General features: G+C 48.0%; 8 protein-coding genes across 8 annotated transcripts; 2 read left to right on the forward strand and 6 right to left on the reverse strand.

The window, feature by feature from the left end:
* Positions 1-973: 973 nt before the first annotated feature.
* Positions 974-2,761, reverse strand: I206_102990 (uncharacterized protein; the record flags this gene model as incomplete). Its single annotated transcript, XM_019155092.1, has 10 exons — positions 974-1,179; positions 1,305-1,397; positions 1,481-1,712; positions 1,804-1,870; positions 1,959-2,147; positions 2,211-2,337; positions 2,405-2,444; positions 2,502-2,533; positions 2,587-2,644; positions 2,705-2,761. The coding sequence occupies 10 exons, from the start codon at positions 2,759-2,761 to the stop codon at positions 974-976; spliced, it is 1,101 nt and encodes a 366-aa protein (XP_019012495.1).
* A 411-nt stretch (positions 2,762-3,172) lies between these two features.
* I206_102991 (uncharacterized protein) lies at positions 3,173-4,715 on the reverse strand (the record flags this gene model as incomplete). Its single annotated transcript, XM_019155093.1, has 6 exons — positions 3,173-3,480; positions 3,561-3,654; positions 3,830-4,011; positions 4,133-4,191; positions 4,306-4,555; positions 4,640-4,715. The coding sequence occupies 6 exons, from the start codon at positions 4,713-4,715 to the stop codon at positions 3,173-3,175; spliced, it is 969 nt and encodes a 322-aa protein (XP_019012496.1).
* A 359-nt stretch (positions 4,716-5,074) lies between these two features.
* Positions 5,075-6,411, reverse strand: I206_102992 (uncharacterized protein; the record flags this gene model as incomplete). Its single annotated transcript, XM_019155094.1, has 5 exons — positions 5,075-5,196; positions 5,260-5,332; positions 5,396-5,797; positions 5,873-6,122; positions 6,179-6,411. The coding sequence occupies 5 exons, from the start codon at positions 6,409-6,411 to the stop codon at positions 5,075-5,077; spliced, it is 1,080 nt and encodes a 359-aa protein (XP_019012497.1).
* Positions 6,412-7,541: 1,130 nt separating this feature from the next.
* I206_102993 (agmatinase) lies at positions 7,542-9,125 on the reverse strand (the record flags this gene model as incomplete). Its single annotated transcript, XM_019155095.1, has 8 exons — positions 7,542-7,623; positions 7,683-7,810; positions 7,862-8,036; positions 8,090-8,148; positions 8,202-8,497; positions 8,547-8,736; positions 8,789-8,847; positions 8,900-9,125. The coding sequence occupies 8 exons, from the start codon at positions 9,123-9,125 to the stop codon at positions 7,542-7,544; spliced, it is 1,215 nt and encodes a 404-aa protein (XP_019012498.1).
* Positions 9,126-9,838: 713 nt separating this feature from the next.
* I206_102994 (uncharacterized protein) lies at positions 9,839-12,938 on the reverse strand (the record flags this gene model as incomplete). Its single annotated transcript, XM_019155096.1, has 13 exons — positions 9,839-10,034; positions 10,093-10,146; positions 10,202-10,281; positions 10,332-10,528; positions 10,580-10,662; positions 10,716-10,789; positions 10,846-11,336; positions 11,385-11,570; positions 11,621-11,900; positions 11,945-12,183; positions 12,235-12,361; positions 12,409-12,614; positions 12,668-12,938. 13 exons carry the CDS (start codon positions 12,936-12,938, stop codon positions 9,839-9,841), a joined length of 2,484 nt encoding a protein of 827 aa, XP_019012499.1.
* A 585-nt stretch (positions 12,939-13,523) lies between these two features.
* Positions 13,524-16,557, forward strand: I206_102995 (OPT family small oligopeptide transporter; the record flags this gene model as incomplete). The annotated part of the gene is made up of 15 exons (XM_070202663.1): positions 13,524-13,759; positions 13,814-13,919; positions 13,975-14,095; positions 14,148-14,258; positions 14,308-14,742; positions 14,788-14,886; positions 14,936-15,064; positions 15,112-15,276; positions 15,328-15,520; positions 15,579-15,657; positions 15,708-15,880; positions 15,933-16,150; positions 16,199-16,259; positions 16,318-16,353; positions 16,407-16,557. 15 exons carry the CDS (start codon positions 13,524-13,526, stop codon positions 16,555-16,557), a joined length of 2,313 nt encoding a protein of 770 aa, XP_070058764.1.
* A 531-nt stretch (positions 16,558-17,088) lies between these two features.
* I206_102996 (uncharacterized protein) lies at positions 17,089-18,870 on the forward strand (the record flags this gene model as incomplete). Its single annotated transcript, XM_019155098.1, has 8 exons — positions 17,089-17,157; positions 17,211-17,469; positions 17,524-17,543; positions 17,599-17,865; positions 17,922-18,093; positions 18,148-18,514; positions 18,571-18,687; positions 18,735-18,870. The coding sequence occupies 8 exons, from the start codon at positions 17,089-17,091 to the stop codon at positions 18,868-18,870; spliced, it is 1,407 nt and encodes a 468-aa protein (XP_019012501.1).
* A 64-nt stretch (positions 18,871-18,934) lies between these two features.
* Positions 18,935-21,105, reverse strand: I206_102997 (uncharacterized protein; the record flags this gene model as incomplete). Its single annotated transcript, XM_070202664.1, has 11 exons — positions 18,935-19,012; positions 19,066-19,181; positions 19,233-19,374; positions 19,425-19,625; positions 19,676-19,748; positions 19,807-20,446; positions 20,497-20,518; positions 20,571-20,810; positions 20,866-20,917; positions 20,964-20,994; positions 21,054-21,105. 11 exons carry the CDS (start codon positions 21,103-21,105, stop codon positions 18,935-18,937), a joined length of 1,647 nt encoding a protein of 548 aa, XP_070058765.1.
* Between the last annotated feature and the right edge of the window lie 2,483 nt (positions 21,106-23,588).

Here is a 23,588-nt window from a genome sequence, read left to right on the forward strand (position 1 = left end):
AGCCGATTTCACCGGGATGAGCATGCTGGATTGGTCAGAGCTAAAAATAGGAATTGTAACACCGTCAAGCGACTTGGTGTCAGGGTATTGGAGTCAGATGTGGTTAGTACGATAAGCAACAAACAAATGGTTCCCGGCGTGGAATGCGAGAGGTCAATTCGCTAATGAGATGGTGAGCATGTGGTTCATCTTATTTTACGCGATTTTATGCAGATATATCGTGGTAAACCCCGGTTTAAGCGGACCACGAGATAGCTACACCCGTCCACCATATGATCCGTTCACTAAGCTTTATTTTGCTCGAAGTTATGTATGAAAAGCTTATCGCGATGCACATGCAGACGTGTATGGCCAAAATGATAGCGTAATATACATTTCACTTTGGGACTCGCTACCCCTTCAATGTAGAAGATTCCTCATTACTTGTACCGTCTTGTCAGCATCCCCATCACCGTTGGCTGTTGTACAATCAATAAAATCACAAGTGACTCCAAGATTCACCATTACCATTGCCTCCTTACGGATTCATGGAGTCTACAAGGTTCTTTAGATCGTGGTTACCATCTTGACGACCTAGAGTATGGTCCCAACATCTTGCCGCTCATAATTGCAAAGGTGGCCTTGCTGTGATTTCACCACCAGTCTTTACACTTGGAAGACGATATAACTCAGCCTGCAGTGGTCAATGCAGCCAGTAATCTGCCTGAAGCACGTATCATATTATTTCGACTTGAGTACGAGAACAAGACACCGCATCAACGGTCATGATTTCTATCCTGACCAACTCTTGCAGCAATTTAGCGATGGCTCTAGTCGGAACGCTTCCTTCACATACTGAATGTACGACTGGTACCATAATGTTCATATTATCTAGATTAGGTTATCCGATCTCTATTCTTGTCTATTCTGTAACACCGCTCTTACTCTTGCCCTTCCGTAACGACCTCGGCCTCTGCTAAATTTATGCCATTGTCTAGAATTTGAAGACCTCATCTGCAGTATATCCTAACTCCTTGAAAGCACCTTGCAGTTCACCTTGTCTAGGTCCGTCTTTAGGTCCAGCAAGAGACTTGACCTGAGGAGGTGGACCGCAAATGAAGGCTCTGACCTTTTCGTTGGAGTCGGTTGATCGTGGGAAGAGCTTGGAGATAGTAGAGGCCGTAACGAAACCAGTTTCACCTGAGGAGATGCCAAGTAAGCTACATTAACTTACAGGCGACAAAGAGGGCACAGGCTAGGCCCGAGATTGCTTGAACTCAGCCGGAAAGGGCACGATGTATAGGGAGCACTGTCCTGTCACTCACCCTTCCACCCCCAAGGAGCCTTGTCAAGGACATATTTCACCTCAAGCCTATCAGGGTGTTGTTTAGCTAGATTATCCCATTCTTTTCGAAGTACTACCAACGCGTAATCCCATGTCAGCGCTCCCCTCTTGCTCTGATCGTTGCACGAAAGGTCCACCTTCGGTGTTGACACTCACAGATGTCCTTCTCGGTGACATTCGAGAATACCAAAGTCCACTTGGTCTTGTCATCGGGAATGTTCAGGGAGTGGGTGATGAGTTGATACATAGGAGTGATACCACTTCCACCGGCGATGGCTAATCCTCTATCGAATTGATTGGGTTCATATTTGAATTTGAGGATAGGACCCTTGAAAAGAAGTTGTTGTCCCGGTTGGAGAGAAGAGATGAATGGGGTAAGTTTACCGTCCTATTCGTACATGGTGATTAGTGGTGTTGCATCGCATCAGAAACGATGAGCATCTTCGCCAGGAGTGGTAATGCTAAATGGCTAAGCTCACCTTGTACTCCTTGATCAAGAGGTCGATGGATCCCTTCTGTTCGTTCGAAGAGACAGGGGTGTAAGGTCTGCCCAATGAACCAGTCAGCTTCTCAATTGATCCATTACCTGAGTGCGAAGTACAGTGCAGCAGACACTGTCAGCAAGATAGCTCACCTGATGACAGGCTTTTCTTTGTCGTCCTTAAGCTCGCCTTCGCCTTGTAATGATCTGACTAACAATGCACTGGCCACTTCGGCTCCTGACACCTTGTCTTGACCATCCTCACCGAAAGAGAAGGTGTAGATGGAAGAGTTGTGATTGTAAGGAGCGACTTTAGTGAGGGTGAATGGTGTCCATGTGTCTCTGATCACTCGATCAGGCATGTCAGTGACGAGGCTTGACAAGTGAGCATGCCTTGCGACTCACTTGATTAAAGCAGCGTAAGATCCAGTTCCTTGATCAGCAGCATCAACTTCAGATTGAACACCTTTAACTTTTCGTTCAGCCTTTGCTTCTAATTCATGAGCTTTGGCGGAGATCTCTGCTTTGGCAGCTATGGAAAGGATTCACTTCAACATCGAAAAGTTACAGCTATCGTATAGCCATGATACGGCACTCACCAGGGTTGTACTGCAAATAGGCGTATGCTCCGATACCGGTCTAATGAAAAGTTTCGATCAGGATCTCCTCGTACGCTTCCATGCAACGCTTACTCACTACACCAGCAAGCGAAAGGATCAATCCATAATCTATTTGGTTGTCAGTAACTGTACTTCTACCAAGAAGGCATGCTGAAGCTCACTTGGTCCTCCAGCAGCAGGAGCAGTAGCATAAGCTCTGGATTGACGAGCTACGTTGGCCTGAAGATGGATCATCAGCTTCGATTGATTAGCAGACAAAAGACCGGCTAGTCGACCTACCGTCAGAGTAGGTCTCGCTAATCGAGCAGAAGAGAGGAATCTAGCTGCAGTAGCCATTTTGAGGTTGATACTTGTTTATATGGAAATAATAGTTGGGACAGATTCTCAAGAAGGGTGATAAGTAATACTAACACCAATTGCGCGATCGCGAGTGGGGTCTTTTTTTCGAATGACGTTGAAATTGTTTATGTAATAATAGAATGTAATGTACACTACATCTGTTCTGCCATTATCTACTCATAGGCTACAAAAGGCAAGAGGTCCTGTGATCATGCATGGGGTTGTCAAGATGATAACCTGGAAACAGATGGTGTGCTTCAAGCAAATTGCGGGCGTCATTGGAGCAAACGAGGGTTGTCGTAAGCAGCAAGAGTACAATATTTCCTCCAGGTCTTTATGCGTACTACGTTGCAAAGGATTGCCTTAAATTCATGCATGTTCTGGAGCCAATATCATTATATGTCAATCCTATGACGTCCTGACTGGGACGCAATCCGGTGCTCGTCCTCGATCAACCACCTTGTTCTTCAATTTTCCAATACCAGTAATTTCAATTTCTACCACATCGCCGTCTTTGAGGAATACTCCAGTAGATAGGCACACACCTGCAGGTGTGCCCGTAGCGATCACATCTCCAGGTTGGAGGGTCACACCCATTGAACAAGTCTCAATGAGGGTAGGGATGTCAAATATGAGTTCAGAGGTGCTCTGTGATTGTACAATATTGTCGTTTAGCTTAGTGGTAAGGTGCATGTTCTTGAAATCCAAAGCTGATTCTGGAAAATCAAAGAGTCAAAATCGAGAGTTTGGAAAGCCATAATTAAGCTGGAGCAAGATCATGTCCTGTGATACTCACTATGTACGGCCCACGGCCCCATAGGACAGAAAGTGTCAAGAGACTTTCCGATGTAAAATTGTTTGTGATTCTTCTGCCTTTCTCGAGCAGTGACCTGAGATTAAGGTCGGTCGTAGATTAGTCAGGCGATCATGCGAGGAATATTCTTTGTGTCAAGGTAGAAAATCAATTTAAAGGGATATTGGTTGGAATGACACGAAATTGACGGGTATTTTTTCGGGAGTTTCGTCTACGCTTGGTTCGAGAGGCAAAGTGAAGCTGGGACTCACGTCGTTGACAATAGTCGCACCCCAGACGTGATCCCACGCATCTTCCCTCTTGATCCCAATACCACCCCTGCCGACGATGATGGCTAGTTCACCCTCGTAATCCACCGACTGCGTGACTGCTGGATGAGGGTAGATGTGAGCACCATTGCCGATGATAGACGATGCTCTTTTGGTGAAAATAACTATGACAGTATGGGTAGTGTCAGCGAGCTATGTAGGTGTTAGCCACGTCGAAGATAGGTAGGAAAGGCGCAAAACCGCTGGATGGGCTGACGGAGGAGCTAGATATATTGTATCACTCACCTGGAAAATCTGGTTGAGCTTTGTTATCACTAGCATCATATCCACTGTTATGAAATTCTCTATCACACAAGAAGGAAGGACATTAGAACTCGATTTGATATTTAGAAGATAAGCAGAGCCTAAAATTGTGATTGGATGTGGAAGTGATCTTTACAACGCAACGGGATGCTCACTCAGCGTGCTCCTTATAGTTCTTCCCCACACATATCACATCCCGACCCCTCAAGGGCGCTAAAACAACGACATCACTAATATTCTCGACTGGTGTACCAGGTATAAGGGTTTCATTGAATCTGTCCCATTCTTCGATGAGGTGGTGGAGCGATCTGACTGGTGAATTGTCGGGAAATCGGAGCGGGGTTACGGTTGTGGAGGAGGGATCGAGTAGTCCCACGATTGGTCTGGGATTTCCTTTAGACCTATCTGGTTAATCAACATATCAATATCAGTATGGCCGGCCTTGAAGGCTGGCTTCCTTGTATTTGGAGATAAGGTTCATCAACTCACAGGCGACGTATTTCCCGCTGCTAGGCAATTTAGTTTTGGACGATCTCCTAGCTTGATTAGTATAAGCGAAATTCATGTTAAACTTGAGCGTCTATGGATCTGTCCGAACGTAGAGATACTCTCAATGGAGGGGCGTTGACGATATGATTGGACCGTGACTTGCTGATCATATGAAATGACATTGTAGTCTTCATTTGCAGGTGTGAATCGCATTCATTTAGACTCGGGAAAGTGAGACAGCCAAGACCTGCTGCTATTTCACATCTTCTCGGTTTAATACCGAGAACCGAAATAACGTTCAGGATTTCAAAACATGTGACGCATCGTTTGAATTCGTTACATCTTTCATGCACATGTCGTGTCACTGGTTCATGCTACAACTATTTCTGATCGTACATTCCTTTACATCCATTCATGCTGCTTGCATTACAGCGTTTAGATTTGAAGCAAAGCTTCTCTTCTGCCCTTCGATTTCGGATCTAAGTAAGGCTTCTCACCCAAGCTGACCGATCGGGTACCAACCCTTGTATCTCCATCAAGGTCTTCTGTAGCAGAATCTGTGGGGGGAGACTCAGCTTGATGCACGTAGATGTAGTGAAAGCAAGAGTTCAGGTACTCACGGAATGTAGATCGATTATCCCAGATAGCCAAGCTATTCTCCTCCCATCTGAATCTGACTTGTAGGTCATGGTTCTGCTCGACAACAATCAGCTTGATGGCCGGAGAAGAAGTAAGATCAAACAAGATTTAACGTACTGCTGAGATGTGTTCAAACAAGAAGTCGAGTAAATTATCAGACTCATGCTGCGTTAACTCATTTATCCTCTTTGTAAAACCTCTATTTACGAAAAGGCCTTTCCAGCCAGTGACGGGGTTGGTACGAATCACAGGGTGTATAGTGGATAGACTCTGACCGACATTCTCAGGCGCTCCTCTGGGTTCCCGGAAAGTGACGTTGTTTCTCTTAGCGATATCTATAAATCCTTGGCCAGTGTGCGTAGCTGTCAAGCCTTCTAGAAGCGTTTTGTAGGCAGGTGATAGTCTATCATATGCTTCATATGCGGATGCCCATAAAGTATCTCCTCCGACTTTGGGCAGTTCGCGGATTTGGAGGGATGCATAGTCTGATGGAACTGGTTCAAAGGTGATATCCGAATGCTATGATAGAGCTTGATAATCAGCAAAAGACGTACAAACCCCTAGCCATACGGAAGAGATAGATTGAAAGCCTACCCAAAGATCGGCATGGAACCTCCTCTTCAATACAGTGAAATCATCTCGCTTGTACTTGTTATCAAAGACAAATTGATTGGAAATGACGCTAACTTCGTCGCCGAATTCGCTACCGCCCATCGTCAAGGGATGAACGTGAAGTCCACTCGTTGATGGCTTTCCTCCATGCTTGCCCAAAGCGTCGACTAATTTCAGTTGTTCTTCTGGAGAAATGACAGCGTCTCTGAAAAAGACAACACCTCTCTCAGATCTATATCGACATAAGCCTTGATTGCACTATGCAAAGAGATGAATCCTTAGACTCACACTAGCCGACCCAAAGCCTTCTCTCGCTCCGCATTACCTAAAATATCTCTCACTGACAAGGTGGGTTTCCCGTCAGGTGAATATGCCCGAAACTCAGTCCCGATACTAGGGGTAGCATCGAAATGAGAGTAGGATCTCAAATCGACCGGCTCTTGGGTTTCGGAAACAGTGACATTGCTCAAAGCAGATTTGATAGTTTCAATTGGATTTCGTTCTTGGACTGCAACAGGCATTGTGATTTTCTCGAGTACGAATTGACGTTTGGCGTTTGGTTGTGCTTGGTTGTGCTTGGTGTCATCCTGCAGATCAATTACGAATATGGACTATTTAATACGAATCGGTGAAGGTGTGTCATACATGAACACGACTATCACATTTTGAAATAATCTCGGTTTTCCGATGTTGTGATTGATCACGTCAGAAGATCTAACCAAAACTGGTAGGATCCACAAACAGTTCACCAACAGATCGCCGACTAGTCTTGCGGGGAGTGCCGAAATTTTACGAGGTTGCGTCAATTCCCCTAGATATGATAAATAATGGTGAGATTGCTGACCTAAAATCTGGAATAATCATTCAAAATCTGGAATGATAGGCGATATATTGAACGATACGACGTGATCAGACGATTGAGTGTGATGTGACTAATCAATACCACTTGCGTGATCGATAACTTTGCCTGGATGCTTTTCACATATATGTCATAGCATAACATGACGTGCAATATTTACAATTCGAACGAGCTAAAGATGCAATAGCATGAACCGATCCCATGGTTTTTAGCGGTTGTGGCCGGGTCAAGACGACAAAAATCGATCTCGAGGTAGTGCGTCAGGCCAGAACTAGCAGAAATGAGCATCGTACTTCTCGCCGACATCCGGCACCGTGTTAGCAACACCTAGAGGGCTATATCAATTTCCTCCGGGTTGAAAGATCACTATCACTGGTCAGAGTCTAGGGCGCAGCGATGACGACAGCGCAAGAATTGTCAATTTCGATGGGTTCTTGTTCGGATTCGCCTGGAACTATGCTTGTAGTCACGGCGGAGATTTCGCATTTCGATCTCATTCGACAACCGGCAGGGCGACAAGATGCCTATTGACCTTGATGATCGCGGTCATTCTTTGGTTGTACCTGGAACTTCGAATCACTTGCAGACAAGAAGGCAATACAATCAGATTGCAACGGAGATCTTAAGACGAAATGCATTGCATACCGGTCTATATTTACTGACTTCTAGGAAAACTGGTCTCGAGGGGTGAGACCCGGACCAATGGCTGACACGCACGCCGAGGTGAGAAGAGCTGATCTCGCGATCGGAGCACGTTCTGCCGTTCAGTATATTCTCGAGGTCTCTCACCGCTTATTTGACTACTGGAGTGAGTGTCATCATACTAATGAGCTCGAACACCAAACCAGCAGCGGCTATTTGTGTAGTTTCGGCTCTGCGTACCTAAAGTGAGCCTGGACTCTGGGCAAGTATAGACACTGAAACACGACTCACTGATCATCGTACGCTGGAGCAACCTCGACAACGTCAGCGCCAACGATTTTCAAGTCCTTCAGTCCATGAAGGATCTTAATCATTTCCCGCGTAGTCCAACCGCCGATCTCGGGCGTTCCGGTGGCGGGCTGTACGAGAGCTCAGTTGTCGTACTTGTAGTCATCAATGGATAAACTCACGGCAAAAGCTGGGTCCAGAGTATCAATATCGATGGTGAGGTACACAGGACTGTCTCCGACACGTGCTTTCAGTCTGCTAACGACACCTTGCCATCCGATATCCTCAATCTCATCGGCGAGTATAGTCGAGAAGTTTGTTTCAATGTCTGAGGGCATGTCACAATTCGAACGGATGCTAAGACACATGTGTTATCGGGCGGAATTGATAAAAGGTACAGAGAAGCTTACCCCGCGTGTATATTGGTTTCGCTCATGAGGCCTTCCTTCCAAGCGAAGTAGAAGTAGTCCTACAATATGTTCAGCTTACTGTCATACTGTCTACGAGCTCCATGTTACGCACACCATGAGTTAAGGTACCCTTGTCTGGATGCCTAGAGTCGCAATGACTGTCGAAGTGAATCACTGACACCGGTCCGTAGACCTCGTTCAACGCCCGAAGAGCCGGAAGAACGATCGTGTGGTCCCCACCAAGCATAACCACTCTAGGATGATGTTGGCCGTCCAGCGCGAGACTGGCTTCATCCTTCCTGAAGGAGGTGGCAATAGATCTGTTGATCAGAGATCTGTAATCGGCTTCAAGAGTAGCCAAGGCCAGATCATTGGAGTAGAATGTCATTCTGGAATCACCGCAGTCCACTATCGCATGGATGAGAGATGGTTTTCTAGGTGACATCCAAGCACTTACCAACCGTGTAATCCAAGAACGGGTTGTTTCCCAAAAGTCTATTCGCTCCTCCGAGCCTTTGTGCTCCATTTCTGATACCGCCAGGTCCGAACCGAGCACCGGGTCGCCAAGAGGTAGCAGTGTCGAAAGGAGCCCCGAGTATAGCGATGTCGTAAAGTGTGCTATTGTCGACGGTCATGCATCTGACTGGCTACAGGAGGGTCAGTATGGGATCAACCGAGACTGAGGCACGCAATACTGACCTGCGTGTGAGCAAATGTCTTCAATCCCCAATAGGCTTCTTCAGTATTATAAGGTGGCCCTGAATCAGGAGAGGTAAGCCATTGTGCCATCACAAGTCAGGCAGTACTCACACGGTGCGGGCTTGCCTCTGTCACCGTTAGCGTAGAACTCTACGTTGATGGGGTCCTCATAGCCGTAAGCAGGTGGACGAGAAGAGTGTTTGTTATCAGCAGGTGGGTGTCTAGGTTCATCGCTGCCTGATAGATACTCCGAGTAGGTATGCCTGAGGGGCTGTTGCGCAGGGGTTGCTGCCGCTAACAAAGGTAGAAGACCAACCAATATCGATAAACGAAACATCTTGCAGGACAATTTAGTCTACAGAAGTGGAAATATCAAGGTGAACGTCATGCATGTTGATTTATTATTATACCAGATCGAACTCGTAAAGATAGTGCGCTTAAACGAAGCCATTTATCTCCTGACGCGGGGCCGCATCAGCTCACTAGGCCATCTCCGAAAATGCGCATACGGCTACAGCAGATCTGAACGGCGCCCACGCGATGCCTAAATAGACAGCGGATAGAGCGCAATGTGAAATCTGTTAGCTTTCTGTTTAAGATTAGGCACATAGTTTTGAGCGACAAATAAGCATTCTCTCGACAAGGATTCGCAGTCGGAGACCGCTCTATGTGGCCCGCATGTGCGTCTGCACTCTCTGATAAGAACGGAGTAGTACGGGAATGTAAGTCTTGCCAGCTTTGTAGATTATTATCCAATCTGTATCTAAGTTGCTGGACGACTCAAAGTCCGGATACTCGAGCAAACAACCGAGACAATGATACTTCCGAACGTCATCCTCTTTCAGATAAAACGGCCACTGCATAATATAAACACTACGACAGATTTGTGTCCTGGGAACATACAGTTATATACAAAGTGATTCAAACATGTACAAGCCGAAAAAGGATGGCGAAGACTCGATACACTCAGATCTCAGCGTGCAATCCGTGCCACGATTCAGCTGCGTAAAAAATCTATCAGCATCATATTCGATTGGCGCAAAGTGAAATTCACGAACCCATTTTTCTTTGCTCCACAATGTCAGCAGCGGAAGCGGGTGACCCGTCTTCCTTGAAGCTCAAAAGACCGGTATATGCGAAATCTGGAACTTTTCTTGGTAGACAATGAGATTGCTTCACGCTGTTCTCATCAATTTGCCACTTTTCTCCTGGACGCGGGGCATTCAGCAGAACAGCGTTCAAGACGCTAATTGGGAAATATACTAAGTCAGCACAGCGAGAAGTTCCCAAGGCATGGAACTCACTCCATCGATACATCGTAATCGTGGAAATTGTATGGGGTAAGCAATACAGATGATCTTTTCGCCCAAGACGTTAGCTATACCCATCGCGAAGATCAAAGATGATACTCACGTGGCAACGTTAGTAAGAGTCTGAGGAGAATCTTCGGCCCGAGGAATGTGATGCGTTCCCAAGTTCAGCCAGACCACAAGCTGCAACGCGAGTCAGCGGTGTTACACACTGAAACAGGAATATTCCTCACATCTTCCTGATCAAGAGATTCGCCATCAAAAAATTTGTAGAAGTTGACTGTAGGTTTACCGGGAAGGTGGATGTTCCAGAGAGATGACGAATATGGTTCGTTGTCATGACGCCTGGTTACAGAAAGGTGATGTTTCGCCCAATTCACGTTATCCTGCGTTCTTTTACAATCGAGATTTGTCAGGTGGATGTTACTGGCTATAAGATCTGTCAGCAAGGTAGAATAGCTCTCCATACTATATTGCTTACCTCCTGGATGAATGGCGTATCCTCGCGAATTGCCCCAAGAGTTTTGCTCGTCCTCATTAGTAATTACGAACATCCCTTCCATGCTAAAGCGGAATCAGCGACAGCCGAGGTACGGTATTATCGAAATTACACCTACTTCTTCGGATACTCCAGGCGACTATCATTCTCGGATGCCACATATCTTCGTACTACCTTTTGTTGTGTGGATGTCTGCGAGGATAAAGTGAGCACGCGTCATGTCAGGTGACGATGCGGACTACACTCACCTTCCCCCAGTCCTGGTCTGCCCATGGATGTTCTACCTCTTCCATCTCCAGCATAGCCGCCATAAGCGAGTTTTCGGTGCCCGCAACATCAAAGTCGATCTTGTAGTTGATCACATGATCATGAAGTGAACCCATTGTAGTATCTCGCAGTTGGTGCCCATAAGGTCGTTGTGTCGCATCCCAAACACCTCCTTGTAGGTATCCAGAAGCCGACATCCGGATCTCTATTGTACCATCCAATTGGAAGGTGTAATCGAAGATGTAATCGTAGTTGCCTACTGTGCTGACGGATCTAACAGTGAGCTCGTAGCCCTTAATAGCACCCATCTCATCCTTGAGCCACCCCGTGTGTCGACTCAAGGGCTTAGTGGAGTCTTTCTCGAAGATGCAGATCGCATTGAGTCGCGTTGTAGATCCACCGGCTGTGTGAATCGTAGCTGGAAGGTACACCGCTTCCAGTGGACAATCGTAACCGACCATCAATTCTTTGACTAACCAGCGATGTCAGCTATACTCGACAGTACACAGAATATACTCACCAGAGTCGCCCATTCCGAAAGCTCGATCTAGGAAAACAGTGGTAGCTTGATGGGGATCGGAACCAGAATATTGGGCCATTGCTTCCTGGGGAGAAATTTCGTAGATAATACGTTCACCCTTGAAATTGATGTCCCAAAGATTGAGACCCATGTCCCGTTCGAATCCGAGGTAGAAGGAAAAGCCCACTGAGCAGGATAATCAGTATTTGCCTTTTCATTCAGATACAAGAACTCACTCCACGTTATATATTGCTCCTCTCTATCCACGCGGAACCTGAGACCATCAAAGCTGACACTTCTAGGGCCTGCTCGATCGTCAAGGTCTCGGTTGCCTCCTCTGTTCATCCTGGTCCGAGTTGCCCAGCCAGAGGTATCGTCGAGGAGAGGCTTCTTTGACCTTTTCAATTTACCGCTCTCCCAGGCATCTCTGAATTCATGTGGTGAACTGAATACTTGACCGTTGTAAACCATTTTGATGACGTGCCATCGTGAGGAGTCGGTTCCACTCATTTCGTACTGACAGCCATCATCAGATAGGTTAAAATCTCTTAGTGACTCACGTATGTGTACAAATCAATGGGAAATAAATAATGTCCAGGAACGTTGAGCTTAAGTCCCACCCACATCCGTCTCCAGCTTCCATCGTAACTCAATGGTGCTGTTCCCGCACCTATCAGAGTGTCATTCGCCAGACCTTTTGCCACTCCACCAAACAAATCCATCGTCAAGTCTGCCAAAGGAGCAAAGGTGGATGCGATGAGATTACCAAGGGTGGTGGAATTAGGTCCAAAGCCATGAGCTGTCATCTTGTGTCAGCCCGTCGATCGTCCCGATTCAGCTTGTCACATACCATTGTATGGGATGACAGGCTCATGGTATATGTCTGTGAGCGGGGATATCTGAGTATCATCAGAGATTGGCAGAGGTCCTATGAGATAGTCCACAATCCTCTCGGAAGAACCATGATTGACAATCGCCTAAAAGCGATCAGCTCGCCTATTTCAACTAACAATAGCTCACTTACATGGGCGTACTTGTCAGGCGCATGGCTGGAACCGTTTAAATAAGCAAGGGTTGCAACTTTCGGGGGAACGAAAGCTTCAATGAGGTATATATAGTTATCACTGTCGACCGCGAGGGATGCCTTGGTCAGGTTGAGGTTCCTCTCCGATGCCCAAAGCCAAGATCTAATCTCAGTTGCCTCTTTGACAGACAGATTTTTCCACACGTCTAGTGGCTGTAGGTAAGCATGAGAAACCATTTCAGTCTGTTAGACGACTCACTTTTTCGTGGAGCTCGCACGGGCAAGAGATCTGTGCTTTCACAATGAGGAACGGAATAGCTTGTTCCATCCACTTGAGGTACATCTATCAGGCCAAGGCTCGGCTGCAAAAGGTATTGAACGGTAGGGTACAACAGAACACCTGCTAGAACAGCTAAGAGAGTATGAATCTTTGAATAGGATCGAGATGGACTCGCGTTTGCAGAGTTTCCTGCGCACTCCTTGTCCTCTGTGAATTTGAGGAGAGGTAGGTAGTCTTCGCCACCATCCATTGTGGGTACAGATCGATCCATCATATGGTGAGCCGAGAGACGATGAGATGAATTCGCCAAATAATACATCAATTTATCGAACGAGCTGGCGTATTTGATGAAGACTTGGGCTTCCTTATCGCACGCGGATTCATGCTCAAAACACGCATCAAAGGGTGAGTAACACCTTAAAACCGCCCTCCTCTTAGTGCATGTGTTGAGCATAAAACCGGGTGCGAGTAGCAAAACCCGAAGACTCACCTTGGGAACCGATCGAGGTTGCGCGTGGTGTCACAGCACCAAGCTGAACGGCATCGGGCAGCGCCGAATCAGGGACAAGCACCTAAAGCGATAAACGATTTAGGCTTACTTGCGGCTAACTATTGTTCCGCTCCACAAAACAGAAAGTACTCGGTTTTAGCCGCACTCCCTACTAGTACTCCTGAGTTTGGAATCCTTATCTTCGATCAATGCCGTTACCCGCACCCGCAACACAGATTCGGCGATATCCATTGGGTGAGATAAGGTATCTACAAGATATGACTATAAACAGGGCTCAGCATTATGCAATCTTTCAAGTCTTCCCTCAGTCGAACAGCTCGCACCATGGCTAGCTCAAGCAAAGACGACTTGCACAGCGCGATTGGGTTGGCTGAGCTGCCCAAGAGCGGTAATGAGTATGCCTCACATGGCGAATTCTCCAGGGACATGGACAAGGGTATTGACACATCGGTCAATGTGTATGGTGTGGAGGAAGGACGACACGTCAATGTTAAGGAAGAGGATCTCGAGCCCGTCGTTGTAGTTCAGGGAGCTGAGGAGATCGTCACGGAAATCATTGAGTGAGACAGATTATATTGAATATCTTCTTGAAACCCGCTGAAGCATTGTTCTAGTCCGCGAGATGACCCAGATCAGCCGGTCTTAACCTTGCGATTCTGGTTTCTGGGCACAGGATTGGCCTGTTTCGGTGCTGTTCTCGCCGAGATCTACTATTGGAAGGTATGTCCAGTATCTCTGCTCGTCCACGCAAGATTGCAAGCTGATTCTGTCTCAGCCGCAAGGCGCCACAGTCAGTGCGTTGTTCCAGCTCATCATAGCTTATATCATGGGTAAGATCTTGGAGAGACTGCCCTCACACGGTAAATGGCGACATGTCAATCCTGGACCCTTCAATAGTGAGTGACTGGGGTTTGAGGTCTTGATCATGCCTGGCTGACTGTCAAATAGTCAAGGAGCACGCGGCTATAGTCATCTACGCCTCGACAGCCTCCATCATTGCGGAGGCAGTCTCGGTCGTAGCAATCTTGAATTTATATTATGGTCTAGATCTCAACCCAGGTAAGCATACAGAGCTAGCCGATTGAGCTCGACTGACATGTTGACTCAGGTATTGCCATCATCCAGACTTGGGCGGCACAGTGTATCGGATACGCAATTTGCGGTGTACTCCAATCATCACTCATTTATCCAACGTATGCTCTGTGGCCTGCTACCATTCCGACGATATCTCTGCTTCAGAGTATGCACTTTGGAGGCTTACTCAACAAGAAGAAGATGAAATTCTTCTGGATAGTCTTCACAGCAATCTTCTTCTGGGAAATCATCCCATCCTGGATGTTCCCACTTCTCACCGCGGTCTCGATTGTATGTCTGGTCGATAACGGCAGGCACACTTTTGTCCGGAATCTGTTCGGAGCAGGCTCTTCAAATGAAGGTCTGGGGTTCTTCTCATTCGGTTTCGATTGGATCCTGATCACTCAGGCTTATCCTCTATACTGGCCTCTACAGACCCAAGTATCCGCATGGATAGGGATGCTGCTTTGTGAGTGACCATATTGACTAGAATTAGCTGACTCTTGATGTGCAGGCTACATCATTGCGACTGGCGCATACTATAGTGATGTAGGTCAAGGGAAATCAAACGGTCTGCCCTTTATGTCCACATCACTGTTCACTTCAAATGGAAGTGAGTGAGATGTATGCAATCATGAACACATGGGCTGATTCGCGTTTAGCCAAATACGATCAAACCAAGATCCTAGACTCCAATTACGGTCTCAATCATACTGCCTATCAGGAATACGGTAGGCCGTATTATACTTCGACATATCAGATGTCTCTGACTACTCACAACCTGTCATGTGGTGAGTGGTTCTCTCGATTAGTCCATACCCAAACTCACAAGGTGCAGGTGCTGCTGTCACACATGTCATTCTTTGGCATTACAAGGATATAATTGCTGGATGGGCAGGTATCCGCCGAGGCAACAAGGACCTTGACATCGATGATGTACATTACCAAAAGATGAAAGCCTACAAAGTTGTGCCCCAATGGGTGTACGGATGTCTTTTCCTTGGTCAGTGATCTTGACCTGTCAAACGTTACCTGCAAGCTGACCCTTTGGTAGTCAGCATGGCTATAGCCATGGGAACCGCCTATTTCGGTGGCCGGACCACCATTCCTGCATGGTCTATCCTTCTTTTCAGCTTCATCGGCTACTTTTTTGCCATCATATTGGGTTTCCTCAAAGCCGTTACTGGGTTTGACACCTCAATCAATGGAATAATCCAGATTATCGCTGCTTTTATACATCCTGGAAAGTGAGTGTCATTTGGTCATTATGATAGATGAACACCTCGCTAATGCCGATATGTACAGACCTTTAGCCAATCTCTACGCGTCCCTTTACGGATATTACGCTCCCCTTCAGACTCTTTACATGCTCAGTGACCAAAAGGTAAGCGTACATCCACTTAGCAATCGATACATGATCTGAAACTCTTCTAGCTTGGTCAATATGCCAAAGTGCCTCCACGAGTCACCTTTGTTGCTCAATTGGCGGGTACATTTGTTGGAGCCACGCTTAACTATGTCCTGTATAAATCCATTGTATCACAAAACCGTGAGGCTCTTTTGGATCCACTTGGTACTAGGGAGTGGTCAGGATGGCAAGTACAGGGGTATGTCTTGCTTGTGCGTTGCCGGCGAAATAGCTGACTTGTAAATTCACAGAACCAATTCTAAGGCGGTCACTTTCGGTGCTCTCGGCCAGGAAATGTATCTCGCTGGCAAGCCATATTGGTTCATTCCGGCGGCTCTGGGTATCGGTGTCGTCCTCCCTATTCCGTTCTGGCTCATGCACAGAAAATTCCCTAATCAACGAGTCTGGAGCTATCTGAATATTCCAATCATAACTAATTACGCGGGCTGGCTGGCTTATTCGGTGAACGGTGAGTCGTAATGTCGTATGTCGTGAGTTTGGCTCACAGTGTTCAAAGGCATGTGGTGGCCTGGTGCTATCATTGGGTTCGCGTCGCAGTATTGGGCAAGGAAGTACAGGTAAGTTTACCATGGATCCCGTCGAGAACGCTTGACTCACACAGGTCGCTTCCTGCAGACCTCGTTGGTTCATCAAGTACAACTACTTATTGAGGTGAGTTACTGTTAGCCGCCAACAGTAGCGGTCACTTATCGTCCTTTGTACAGCGCCGCCCTCGATGGAGGCACCCAGGTGATCTACTTCATCTTGAACTTTGCTATTTTTGGCGCGGCGTCAGCTTCGGTCACGTTCCCCTACTGGTGGGGTAATCCAGATCCTTCACTCCTAGGTGCGGACAGATGTATGGCTCCCGGGTAAACGTTTCAATCGTTGATGGAGTGGCAAGTTTAGGTGGGTCATCTTTGAACTACCCGGTGATACCAGGGGCGACGGTTTGTAGAGTGATTGTATGGCTTTCAGCGCGTTCTGCGAGAATTACGAAGAGTGTTTGTTTGGGGACGAAATGTAGAATTGTATTGACGACTTGAAGTGACATGACGTTTACGTTATCTAGATATGCCAGAAATGATAATTAGCCTAAAATTACAATGTGATGCATCTGTTTTGCCCTACCTTTCTCTAATCTCACAATGCGCAATCAATGGTCAAATACAACTCGACTGAACGAATTGACGCTGAAAATAATCCAATATCTCTGTAGAAGGATTGTGTCGGATATACCCGCTGCTCTTGAGAAATCGGATATGAGCAGCCGCATGCGCATGCGGGTGATCAACAATTTTTATCAGATCTTCTTTTCAACCTCACCCTCAATCTCATCATATAATGGAATCACTTTGCGCGTTGTAGATAACTTGGAACCGGATTGTGGTAACTCAACGATCCATTATGACGTTTTCGAAGGGTCAATTGGCTGTCTTGCTGTTAGCCAGGGTTGTGGAACCTATAGGATACACGGTGAGTGGTTGACAAATTTCCTCTATATGGTTCCTCGCTGACATTCATGCTAGATCCTCTTTCCCTATGTCAACCAGATGGTGGAAGATCTGCTCCCCGATGTGCCCAAGTCCAGCGTCGGGAAATACTCTGGGCTTGTCGAGAGCATATTCGCGCTGTCGTCAGTTCTATTCATGTACCGGTGGGGCAAATTATCGGACAGAATAGGAAGAAAACCAGTGATATTGGGAGGATTGTGTGGTGTAGCCTTTGCGCATGTGATGTTTGGATTGAGCAAGAGCTATAAGATGGCAGTTGCGGCGCGATTCCTTAGTGAGTCCTTAGTCTTTCAAATATAGCACACCTCTGATTAGTAAATCGAGCTAGGCGGACTTCTTTGTGGAAACGTGAGTCACAATTCGATGATCCTAGCAGCTACTGATCGGTCTCTCGAAAACCCAGGCTTCTGTCATGAGAGCAGTCTTAGGAGAAGTTTCAACGCCCGAAACGGAAAGCCTCCTCTACCCTCTTTGGACGACGTGCTGGGATGTTGCATGTGTGCTCGGACCAACGTTGGGAGCTTTGTTACAACATCCAGCTACCCAGTACCCACATTCCAAATTCGCTACTCTTCCCCTGCTCCGACAGTACCCTTACCTCCTACCTAGCGCCTTGATAGCTACACTGGCACTGTTTGCTGCTGTCCTGGTCGCCACCTGTCTCGAAGAGGTGGGTTTTTCACACCAGTACAGTACGCTAGTTGCTAAAGGCAGACGTTCCTGCAGACCAATCCAGCGATAAAGGCACGGTCCTCAGCACCGGTGGAGCTACCAAGCGAAAGGACAAGGCTTTTGCCAGAGGAACCCATTGATACTATCGAAGCTTTGCCCGAAAAGAATACATTTATAGACCTCATCGCTCACAAGCCGCTGCAACAAGTACTGCTGTCTATATTCCGTAAGTGCTAACCCCGTCTTGATTTACTGGGCTGCTAACATCCGTCCGTGACAGTTCTTACCCTCAGTGCAATGTCTTTTGACGCGGGCTTTGCGCTATTTGCGTACTCAGTCCCTAGCCTAGGGGGAATAGATTTAGCACCAAGAGATATTGCAGCCTGTTTATCCGTCAAGGGCGCTTTGTCAATCGCTTTCAACCTTCTAGTCTTCCCTGTCGCCCTTCGACGCTTCAAAATGCGTCCCCTATATCGCCTATTCTCCTCTTGCTGGATTTTGGTTTTCATGATACCGCCAATCATGAATGCTGTGGTGATGAAGGATGGAGACAACGGAAAGTGGGTGGCAGATGGGTCGTTACAGCTATTGTGGCTGCTCATGCTCCCCCTCCTTCTTCTCTACGTCTTCGGCGATCTCGCTTTTCCGTAAGTCATCACCCAATTGCGACTCTTGATCCCTTTGGTGACGCGCCATCTTCCAGACTCAACATGATGGCTTTGAATGCTGCATCACCTTCTTCTGCCTCCTTGGGAGCGATCAATGGAATCTCATTAGTAGTAAGCGCTCTTGCGCGGTCAGTTGGTCCTGCGATATTTGGGTGAGTGTATGAGGTCAACATGTCGTATTGGCTAATCCAGTTCACAGTTTATTATACGGGATCGGTGCGGAGCATCGAATGCCGATCGTCTGGGTTGTCTTTGGCGGCATCGCCTTGCTGGGCGCTTTGCATAGCGCAACCATCAGAGGGGATGCGGACAAGGTAGAAGAGAGGGATGTATAGGTCTACAACGGTCACATGTACGCCATGTCCAATACAACGTAAAACAAGTCATTCAGTGTGTATCTTAGAAAAGCAACATATCTGTCGCAGTCACCAGCCGCCAGGAGGGATCGTTGACGCCTTGATCACGGAGTCGATAGAGCTATTGGGGATATCAGTTCTGCAAACGACTGTGCACTTTGAAGCAACGCTCACCTTCTCCAGCATAGTGATTGCAACTTCGACATCAAAAGCGAACACAGGCGTGGCTCGCATGTCTGTCACGATGCGGCGAGCCTCGGCTCTTCCGTCTTCCTCCAGCATCATGGAACCTTTGGCTACATAAGCCTCAGAACTGAGTAATCAGGCTCAGACTTACTCACCCGTGATGATCGCTGCCATCAGCAAACCCACTCCATGCTCAGATGCCCTAGCTTGACTGAACGCAGTAATTGCTGCGCGTGCCGCCTCCTGTATGACGGGGTCAGAATGGGATTTTCCAAGCAGATCGACATGTAGTACCACCTGGATGCTGTCAATTACATTTGCAATGCAAGTTGATGCAGGAGACTCACCTTCAACGTCTGTATCAATACCCTGTTGCCAAAAGTAATTCTCAGCAGACCTGTCGTTTCCTTGTACACATCCGTTTCCCATACGTCTAATTCCAGTAACAGGTCATTGATCTTCGATTTGTGCATGTCCAGGTATCCTCTATTGTCCAGAAGCGTGAGTAGGCCGGTACTTTCATGCACCAACATGTTGACACGGTTCGCCTGCAACCTTATTAGTCGGTGGGGACAGCATCGCAAGATGAAACACTTACCAGCTCGATAATCCCCCTGTCAACACCATACGCATTGTGAACTGTATCCGACTCATTGGTAACGTAGTCAAACCTGCGTCTCATTCAGTATAACTGGCTGAGACTTGCTGAAATGGTTCTTTGGTACTCACCACCATGGCGCAAATGGCTCTTTCATCAAGCTTGGCGGTGCACTGGATGCTAAGCATCGGCATACATCCACAATGACCAGGTTCTCCAAAAGCATGCGTACACGAGTTACTTCCAGGGAGGATCTCTCCCGGGCTTTCTGCAGCATGCGAGCTGGTCCACCCCGTAGATTGATCAGATTGAGTGCTTTGTCAAACGCCTGTTTCCAAAGCGTACCGGCGTTGATGCATTGAGCGATAATCACGGCGAGAGCACTAGTTATCAGCAAATTTGATGTATTATCGGTAAGACCATTTCCAGCTTGTCTGAACGAGACAGTCGAGTCGCAAAGGCTTAGCGAAGCTTGAGACAGATGATCTCCCATCGCTCTTTGGGCACACTGTGAAGTATTTGTTGGACAAAACGGAGGTTGACGAGTACCGAGCGATAGCAGATCCCACCGACCTGCAGGGTAAGAGGTCAAGTATCTTTTCTCCTGTTGCAGTGAAAGAGAGGACCTGTGACTGGCTGCGATAGAGATGAGGGACAACAACAAAGTGTCCGATTCAAGTGAAAAGCCGCGGGGATATTGAAAAAATTCAGCGAGCTGAACGAACTGGATCGGTTCATTCTGGACAGGGATTGAGTGCAGCACGACATTGCCTGTAGAATCCGAATTAGCGGCATCTCGCACACAACAGGACTACACGAACCGAAGTAAAGAAGATGCCTCATCTGGGGGGTGATGAATCAGCTCAGAGTTCGCATTCACTTCGTGATCACTCACAAGATCTCTTTCCTGCGCATCTGGGAATGAGAGAGTCAGGTGGTCGCTGGGTGTGGAGAATAGCGAAATACTGGTTTCCACCCTAAACGGGCTCACGCTTCTCCTGCCACTGATTTCCATTACCCCTCCAGATCTTCCTTCGACTAATTCCTTGATTGGCTCATCGTTTGTAGCCATGCGCTTGCGCTTCTTGAGAGTACGTACAGCAGATTTGGGACTGGCTGGTAGCGGGTAGACACACTGCGACAGCGGTCATTGGTAAACGAAGTTCTTAGGGACAGCGTTCTGAACTCACCTCTTTCGATACATTGTGGCACCGCTTACATACAGGTCTTTGTTCATCACACCTTTCGGATTTGGAATAAGCACTTTCTATGGCCAGATGTCACTCACTTGTGCTTGCCCGTTTTACATCGCAAACAACCTTCGGAAGCACAAATCGTTAAAATTCGCATATTCGCCATAAGACAGGACCTCACGTACCATTTCTACTCCGAGTGAACTTTGGCAAGAACGAGCAGTCGCGAGACTCCATGGAAGTAATGATGTTGCGAGTTTATATAAGACCTGATTAAATGGGAAAAGAATGTCGATGAGAGATAAGGTAAGGGACTTATTGGGAAACAAGTGTAAAGGGGTGGAACTCTCCGGAGTATGCCCTGAAGTATAACCATAATCTTACGTACGGCTGATAACAGGCCAGCCGAATCCCGACGATTTCCCTTGTGTCGCACACGCGCCAAGACGTTCTGCAACTTACCTGGTAGGTGTCATAATTTGACAGAGTTCAGTACTTACAGTCGGGGATTCTTCGGTACTCATATTCAGAACTCGCACACATATATGTTATTCTCTTCCTCGTGGAACCTAGCTTCCCACTTTCGGCAATGGGCACGTTCACCCCGAGCTGCGTACCAACACTTCTGATCCGAGATGTCCATTCGACGTAATTTAGTATATATAAGGCGTAAGTTGAAATCTGCGACAAAGGAGGGGCCTAGAAGGGATACGCGGGAGTTTGTGATCAAAGAACAGTAGACTGGCAGACCTTGGTCAATTGCATTAAACGCACATGTATATGGGCGGGGGATAGCATGCTGACGGCTTGAATCGAAGAAATCTTTGGGAAAAAAAGTCTCTGAAAGCAAAGTATTCCGAGAAAAATAGATGGCCAATATATGATCACGTCACGGCCTGACGAGCGGTCCGTCGAGATCCGATCTGTACAACCGTACTGCCTGTACAGCTGGTAGAGGTGAATGGTGCGTGAAAACACTTGGCTTGCATGGCCTTTTTATCCATCGTATAAAGACTATAACATATATGATCGAACAACAAGATACCTTCACGTAACGACTATGGCACTGTTGAAGCCTCAAAAGAGCTGCTTGCGAAGGGTTACAAGGGGTTCCCGGGGATGGGGATTTGACAAAAAAATGACCGATTGAGAAAGTGAATTATATGGTTAAATAGAGCCTTTAGATGTCTTTTAGAATCACCGAACAAATTGCCTCTAGCGGTAATTTTGGGGGTTAGGGGTTAGGGGTTAGGGGTTAGGGGTTAGGGGTTAGGGGTTAGGGGTTAGGGGTTAGGGGTTAGGGGTTAGGGGTTAGGGGTTAGGGGTTAGGGGTTAGGGGTTAGGGGTTAGGGGTTAGGGGTTAGGGGTTAGGGGTTAGGGGGGTTAGGGGTTAGGGGGGTTAGGGGTTAGGGGTTAGGGGTTAGGGGTTAGGGGTTAGGGGTTAGGGGTTAGGGGTTAGGGGTTAGGGGTTAGGGGTTAGGGGTTAGGGGTTAGGGGTTAGGGGTTAGGGGTTAGGGGTTAGGGGTTAGGGGGGTTAGGGGGGTTAGGGGTTAGGGGTTAGGGGTTAGGGGTTAGGGGGGTTAGGGGTTAGGGGTTAGGGGTTAGGGGTTAGGGGTTAGGGGTTAGGGGTTAGGGGTTAGGGGTTAGGGGTTAGGGGTTAGGGGGGTTAGGGGTTAGGGGGTTAGGGGTTAGGGGTTAGGGGGGTTAGGGGTTAGGGGTTAGGGGGGTTAGGGGTTAGGGGTTAGGGGGGTTAGGGGTTAGGGGTTAGGGGGTTAGGGGGTTAGGGGGTTAGGGGTTAGGGGTTAGGGGTTAGGGGTTAGGGGTTAGGGGTTAGGGGGGTTAGGGGGGTTAGGGGTTAGGGGTTAGGGGTTAGGGGTTAGGGGTTAGGGGTTAGGGGGGTTAGGGGGGTTAGGGGTTAGGGGGGTTAGGGGGTTAGGGGGTTAGGGGGGGGTTAGGGGGGTTAGGGGGGTTAGGGGTTAGGGGGGTTAGGGGTTAGGGGTTAGGGGTTAGGGGGGTTAGGGGGTTAGGGGTTAGGGGTTAGGGGTTAGGGGGTTAGGGGGTTAGGGGTTAGGGGGTTAGGGGGTTAGGGGGTTAGGGGTTAGGGGGTTAGGGGTTAGGGGTTAGGGGGTTAGGGGGTTAGGGGTTAGGGGGGTTAGGGGGTTAGGGGGTTAGGGGTTAGGGGTTAGGGGGTTAGGGGTTAGGGGTTAGGGGGTTAGGGGTTAGGGGTTAGGGGGGTTAGGGGTTAGGGGGTTAGGGGTTAGGGGGTTAGGGGGGGTTGGGGGTTAGGGGGGTTGGGGGTTAGGGGTTGGGGGGTTAGGGGGGTTAGGGGGTTAGGGGTTGGGGGTTAGGGGTTAGGGGGGTTAGGGGGGTTAGGGGGTTGGGGGTTAGGGGGTTAGGGGTTGGGGGGGTTAAGGGGGTTAGGGGGTTAGGGGGGTTAGGGGTTAGGGGGGGTTGGGGGTTGGGGGTTAGGGGGGTTAGGGGGTTAGGGGGGTTAGGGGGTTAGGGGTTAGGGGGTTAGGGGGGTTAGGGGGGGTTAGGGGTTAGGGGGGTTAGGGGTTAGGGGGTTGGGGTTGGGGGTTAGGGGTTAGGGGGTTAGGGGTTAGGGGTTGGGGGTTAGGGGTTAGGGGTTAGGGGGTTAGGGGTTAGGGGGGTTGGGGTTAGGGGGTTAGGGGTTGGGGGATGGGGGTTGGGGGTTAGGGGTTAGGGGGGGTTAGGGGTTA

The sequence above is a fragment of the Kwoniella pini genome, chromosome 3 (assembly GCF_000512605.2).
Source record: "Kwoniella pini CBS 10737 chromosome 3, complete sequence".
Classification (NCBI taxonomy): Eukaryota; Fungi; Basidiomycota; class Tremellomycetes; order Tremellales; family Cryptococcaceae; genus Kwoniella; species Kwoniella pini.